Source organism: Rhinopithecus bieti, unplaced genomic scaffold (assembly GCF_001698545.2).
Source record: "Rhinopithecus bieti isolate Rb0 unplaced genomic scaffold, ASM169854v2 scaffold_26424, whole genome shotgun sequence".
NCBI classification, from domain to species: Eukaryota; Metazoa; Chordata; class Mammalia; order Primates; family Cercopithecidae; genus Rhinopithecus; species Rhinopithecus bieti.
The window spans coordinates 565,153-572,200 of NW_016811744.1; the positions used below are offsets into that span (position 1 = coordinate 565,153).

The 7,048-nt window shown below is 48.3% G+C and overlaps 1 protein-coding gene across 4 annotated transcripts in view; it reads left to right on the forward strand.

The window, feature by feature from the left end:
* Positions 1-7,048, forward strand: part of UBE2D4 (ubiquitin conjugating enzyme E2 D4) — a 29,173-nt gene that overhangs the window by 625 nt on the left and 21,500 nt on the right. For all 4 annotated transcript variants that reach the window (XM_017894910.1, XM_017894911.1, XM_017894913.1 and 1 more), the window contains exon 2: positions 18-252. In XM_017894910.1, the coding sequence (XP_017750399.1) occupies positions 229-252 (24 nt within the window). In that variant the 5' untranslated portion in view covers positions 18-228. The remainder of the gene's footprint in view (positions 1-17; positions 253-7,048) is intronic.

Below are 7,048 nucleotides of genomic sequence, written 5' to 3' on the forward strand. Positions count from 1 at the left end.
CGAAGCCACAGGACCAGGTGCGGGTGGCCAGCGTAACCGGGGCAGCCCCGCGGCTTCCCCTCGGCCGCGCCAGGACGCTCGGCACGCGGCGACGACGGCCCCACAGTGCCCCGCGCGCGCAAGCGCAGGCGGCGGCTCCCGGCGTGCAGCTCGGTGGCGGCTGACCCGGCAGCCGGCCGCCTCAGGCAGCCCTGGCCGGGCCGCCCGGGTCCCCGGTAGCGGGGTAGGATGGCGCTAAAGCGGATCCAAAAGGTACGCACTTTCCCACCCTCCGACTCTTTGGGTGTCCGAAGCGTCGAGGTGTGGGCGGGGCGCCGCTGCCGTGAAGTGAAAGGTGACTGAGGCTCCGCGAGTCGCGGATACACCTGCCTAGGAAGGTGGCCGAACAGACACCCGCGCAGCCTGAAAAGCGAACGCAGCCTGAGAAGGGGATTGCGCGAGCGCGGGGCGGGGCCGGACCGTGACCACGTGGGCTGCGTCACGCGGGCGGGGCGCCGTGGGGCCACCTGCAGGCTCCTGGACAAGCGGATTGCTGAGTCCCCGGAGTAAGGCAGGCTTGCTGCTCTAGGTTATCCAGAAGGGCTGGATGGGTATCCCGAAGGGTATCCAGGATGAAGCTGGGTCCTAAGGGAGGAGTAGGAACTCGGCAGGTGGGGAAGAGGGAAAAAGGCTTTCCCGGCAATGGGGAGACCACGAGGCCTGCAGGACTGACAGGATAGGGGAGAAGCTGAAGGGCAGATGGTGTGGACTCGGGTGGTCCTTAGGGGCAGTGCTGAAGTAACTGATTTTTATCCTGTAGGTAAGAGGGAGTCCATGAAGGTTTAATGCATTCACTAGAATTTGGAAAATGCACAACAGTAGAAGAAAGAAGTATTTCTAATTCTATCACTTTACTATTTGTTAACATTTTAGCATACCTATGTTCAGTTTTTTCTATATTTAAAACAATTATCGGCCGGGCGCGGTGGCTCAAGCCTGTAATCCCAGCACTTTGGGAGGCCGAGGCGGGCGGATCACGAGGTCAGGAGATCGAGACCATCCTGGCTAACACGGTGAAACCCCGTCTCTACTAAAAAAAATACAGAAAACTAGCCGGGTGAGGTGGCGGGTGCCTGTAGTCCCAGCTACCCGGGAGGCTGAGGCAGGAGAATGGCGTAAACCCGAAAGGTGGAGCTTGCAGTGAGCTGAGATCCGGCCACTGCACTCCAGTTTGGGTGACAGAGCGAGACTCCATCTCAAAAACAACAACAACAAAAAAAAACAATTATCCTGCATTTTGTATTCCACTTATTCACATAATAGTAAATGTAAGCATGTTGTGAAATAGTATTTATAACTTTTTTTTTTTTTTTTTTTTTTTGAAATGGTCTTGCTCTGTCGCCCAGGCTGGAGTACAGTGGCACAATCATGGCTCACTGCAGCCTCAACCTTCCAGGTTCAAGTGATCCTCCCTCCTCAGCTTCCTGGGTAGCTGGGACTACATGCCACCATGCCCAGCCAATTGTTTATTTTTTGTAGAGACAGTGTCTCGCTATGTTGCCCATGCTGGTCTCATACTCCTGGGCTCAAGCAATCCTCTTGCCTCTACCTCCTAAAGTGGTGGGATTACAACGTGAGACACCATGTCCAGTTCTGTAACTAATTTTTAACATTAACTTTCCACAAGTACGTGACTAGTAACTTATTTAGTCATTACCTGTAGTAGGTAAAACTGTAGTAGGTAAAAGTATGAACTTGGGTGTCAGACAGACCTGGGTTAGAGAATGTGAGGTCACTTATAGTGGGACCTTGGGCAAGGCACTTAATCGTTCCTAGCCTCCCAGTCCTACATGTTTACAGAGTTGTTTTGAGAATTAAATGCTATGAAATGTGTTTAGCACATGCTTGCTGTATACCAAGCACTCAATATGAGTTAGCTGCTGTTGTTAGAAATTCTTCACTATTTGCTGCTATGAACTTTGTATTAGTCTGTTTTGTGTTGCTATAAAGGAATATCTGAGGCTGGGTAATTAATAAAGAAAAGAGGTTTATTTGGCTCTCAGTTCTGCAGGCTGTACAAGAAGCATAGTGCCAGCATCTGCTTCTGGTGAGGCCTCAGGAAGCTTACAATCATGGCAGAAAGCAAAGGAGAAGCAGGCGTGTCACCTGTTAAGAGAGGGAGTGAGAGAGATGCCAGCTCTTTTAAACACCCAGATCTCGCATGAACTAATAAAGTGAGCACTCACGGATTATTGTGGGGGGGGGCCACCAAGCCATTCATGAGGAATCTGCCCCCATGACCCAGACACCTCCCACCAGGCCCCACCTCCAACACTGGCAATCACATTTCAGCATGAGATTTGGAGGCGACAAATATCCAAACCAGATCAACCATCATTGTACAATGAGCCTTTTCCTTAATTCACATTACTGGGTTTGATTGCCAGAGGTGGAATAACAGGATCTCTGAGATTATGACTCTTCTTTTTAAATAGCTGTCCAAAAGAGAGAGAATTTTGATGAGTTATTCTCTGAAAGGGGTCATCTGTCATCCTAGGACTTTGAAGCAGGTGAATGACGTGCTGAGGTCTGTGTTATAAAAAGATCCTTCTGGCGGCAGTGTGGCCTGAAGTGGGACAGAGGGAGACTAGAGGCTATTGTGAAGGTTCAGCAGAGGCTTTGCCCAAATTAATGACCATGGAATGGATGCTAGGCCAGAGCAGTGCCTGGACCACATTGCAGAAGTGGTATTGACGGGACTTGAGAGGATGTGGTGAAAGTGAAACAAGGAGGTGTACAAAATGGGTCACTTAGTGGATGGTGGTGTTATTGTCTAGGATGGGGAATCAGAAGTTTTGAAGGCAGGGAGGAGGGTAGGAGAGATTAAGGAGTAAAGGTTTGAGCCTACATATTCAAATGTGTAGGCCGATAAGATTTAAAAAAGAGAGGGTTTGGAAAAACAAGTTTGGACCTTGAGCATGGAATGTCAACTATAGATCCAAGGTAATTGAAGTCATAAGGCCAGGGAGAACTTTTCCTTGATAACAATCAAGGACAGGCTGGATGCAGTGGCCCACACCTATATCCCAGCACTCTGGGAGGCCGAGGCGGGTGGATTGCTTGAGTCCAGGAGTTTGAGACCAACTGAGCAACACAGCAAAATTCCATCTCTACTAAAAATTTAAAAATGGCCAGGCGAGGTGGCTCATGCCTGTAATCACAGCACTTTGGGAGACCAAGACGGGTGGATCATTTAAGGTCAGGAGTTTGAGACCAGCCTGGCCAATGTACTGAAACCCCTCTGTAATAAAAATACAAAAAAATTAGCTGGGTGTGGTGGTGCATGCCTGTAACCCCAGCTACTCGGGAGGCTGAGGCAGGAGAATTGCTTGAACCCGGGAGGTGGAGGTTGCAGTGAGCTGACATTGCGCCACTGCACTCCAGCCTGGGTGACAGAGCAAGACTCCATCTAAAAAAAATAAAAGTAAATAAAAAAAAAAATTAGCTGAGCACAGTGACACACACCTGTAATCCCAGCTACTCAGGAGGCTAAGGTGGGAGAATCACCTGAGCCTAGGAGGTCAAGGCTGTAGTGAGCCTCACCACTGCACTCCAGCCTGGGCAACCACAGTGTGACCCTGTCTTAAAACAAAAACAAAACAAGAATCAAGGTCAGGAGTGGCTTCATGTGTGTGTGATGCATTCAGTCTCACAGGGCCCCAGGCTTGGATGGACTCTGCCTTTGGTTTTATGCTCTGCTGTCACCATCAGGAAATTCTTAATAATTATTGAACTAGAGACCCTACGTTTTCACATGCACAAGGCCCTGCAAATTATGTAGCAAGTCCTGGGGAAAACAACAGAACTGTAGGAAATACAACTTTAAAAGTGTGTCAAGCCTGCAGTGGTGAGATGGCACCATTGGGCCACCACTAGTTAGGATGTCTTGGCTGCAAGTGACAGAAGCTGAGCTGCCCTTGTGCATGGAATTGGAGGTCCTGTGGCAGGACCTTGGGAGCAACTCAGTCCCCCTCTCCTGGTCTGTTCTGTGTCACTCTGGGCTGAATGGCTCTGGGACACAGCCTGCTGGACATCTGGGAGTAATAGAGACAATTGCTTCCAGAAGAACTGATGAGAATGTTCTCAGAAAGCCCAGCAGATATTTTTTTTTCCTTTGTCTTGTTATGAATTATGTCTCCTGCTCATTCCTAAACCAATGAGTGGCAAGGAGTCTGGTTACCCTTAGACCTGGAGCTGAGAGTGAGTTGACCAGAACTGAACAGGAGTCCTTCAGAAAGGAGGAAGGCGGATGGGTGCTGAGCACGTAGCCAGCAATATGCGAGCCTGAGCCAGGGATGTGGTGTCTACTAGCTGCCCCCTTAAGTTTCCAATCCACAGCTCTTTCCAACCAACTTCAACCCTTTAAAAATATGTTTTCAAATGAATGTTTCAAATTAAATGTTTTTAGATGCACTTTTTATTTATTTAGCTAGTTTAGTTAGTTAATTAGTTAGTTAGCTAGTTAGTTAGTTAGTTTTTTGAGACAGGGTCTTGCTCTGTTACCCAGGCTGGAGTGCAGTGGCTTAATCATAGCTCACTATAGCCTTGACCTCCTGGGTTCAAGCAGTCCTCCCACTTAGCTTTCCCGGTAGCTGGGACTACAGGTGCCTGCCACCACATCTGGCTAATTTTAAAATTTTTGTAGAGAGCGGATTTCACCACGTTGCCAAGGCTGGTCTCAAACTCCTAGGCTCATGCAATCCTCCCACCTCAGCCTCCCAAAGTGCTGGGATTGCAGGTATGACAGGGTTGTATGTGGCAGCAGTTCAATTTTTTAATTTTTTTTTCTCTTTGATACGTGTATTAGTCCATTCTTACATTGCTATTAGGAAATACCTGGCCAGATAAGGTGGCTCATGTCTGTAATCCCAGCATTTTGGGAGGCCGAGGCAGACAGCTCATCTGAGGTCAGGTCCTGGTCAACATGGTGAAACCCCACATCTACTAAAAATACAAAAATTAGCTGGATGTGGTGGCAGGTGCCTGTAATCCTGGCTACTTGGGAGGCTGAGGCAGGAGAATTGCTTGAATCCCGGAGGCAGAGGTTGCAGTGAGCTGAGATCATGCCACTGTACTCTAGCCTGGGCAATAGAGTAAGACTCTGTCTCAAAAGAAAGAAAGAGAGAGAGGGAGAGAGATAGAGAGAGAGAGAGAGAGAGAGAAAAGAAAAAGAAAGGAAAGGAAAGGAAGAAAGAGAGAGAGAAAGAGAGAAAGAAAGAAAGAAAGAAAAGAAAGAAAAGAAAGAAAAGAAAGAAAGAAAGAAAGAAAGAAAGAAAGAAAGAAAGAAAGAAAGAAAGAAAGAAAGAAAGAAAGAAAGAAAGAAAGACAGACAGACAGACAGGCATGGTTGGTGGCGTGTGCCTATGTTCCCAGCTACTCAGGTGACTGAGGTGGAAGGATCACTTGAGCCTGGGAAGTGGAGGTTGCAGTGAGCCAATATCATGCCCCTGCACTCCAACCTGGGTGACAAAGTGAGACCCTATGTCAAAACAAAACAAAACAAAAAAACCTGAGATGAGATAATTTAGGAAGAAAAGAGTTTTAATTAGCTCACAGTTCCGCAGGCTGTATAAGAAGCATGGCACTAGTGTCTGTTTCTGCCTCAGAGGAGGGGAAACTTACACTCACGGTGGAAGGCAAACAGGGAGCAGAGCAGGCATGTTACATGGCCAGAAAAGGAGCAAGAGAGAAAACAAGGGGAGGTTCTCCACACTTTTATTTATTTATTTATTTATTTTTGAGACAAGGTCTCACTCTGTCACCCAGGCTGGAGTGCAGTGGTGCAATTTCTGCTCACTGCAGCCTCGGTCTCCCTGGCTCAACTGATTCTCATGTCTCTGATTCAAGTGATTCTCATGTCTCAGCCTCTGGAGTAACTGGAATTATAGTGTGTGCCACCACACCTGACTACTTTTTTTTGTCTTTTTAGTAGAGAGGGGGTTTTACCATGTTGCCCAGGCTGGTCTTGAACTCCTGAGCTCAAGTGATCCACCCAGTTGGGCCTCCCGAAGTGCTGGGATTATAGGCATGAGCCACCATGCCCGGCCATGACACATTTTTTTTTTTTTGTGAGACAGTCTTGCTCTGTCGCCCAGGCTAGAGTGCAGTGGCGCGACCTTGGCTCACTGCAAGCCTCGCCCCCTGGGTTCACGGCATTCTCTGGCCTCAGCCTCACCTAGTAGCTGACTACAGGCGCCCATCACCACGCCTGGCTAATTTTTTGTATTCTTAATAGAGATGGGGTTTCGCCATGTTAGCTAGGATGGTCTTGATCTCCTGACCTCGTGATCTGCCCGCCTTGGCCTCCCAAAGTGCTGGGATTACAGGTGTGAGCCACTGCACCTGGCCCATGACACACTTTTAAACAATCAGATCTTGTGAGAAGAGGATAATACCAAGTGGATGATACTAAACCAATCACTAGCCCCCAGGCCTCACCCTCAACATTGGAGATTACCATTTGACAAGAGTTTTGGGTGGGAACACAGATCCAAACTATTATATCAATACATATTTAACACATATACTTTGCAATACGTGTACTTTAAAGAAAATTTGGAAAATACCTGGCGGAGCAGGGTGGCTCATGCCTGTAATCTCAGCACTTTGGGAGGCCGAGGCCGATGGATCAGTTGAGGCCAGGAGTTTGAGACAAGCCTGGCCAACATGGCAATACCCTGTCTCTCCTAAATATATAAACATTAGTCGGGCATAGTGGTACGTGCCTGTAATCCCAGCTACTCGGGAGACTGAGGCATAAAAATCACTTGAACCCAGGAGATGGAGGTTGCAGTGAACCGAGATGGTGCCACTGCACTCCAGCCTGTGTGACAGAGCAAAATCCTGTCTCAAAAAAATAAAAATAAAATTAAAGAAAATTTGGGGCCGGGCGCGGTGGCTGAAGCCTGTAATCACAGCACTTTGGGAGGCCGAGACGGGCGGATCACGAGGTCAGGAGATCGTGACCATCCTGGCTAACACGGTGAAACCCCGTCTAAATGTAGAACAT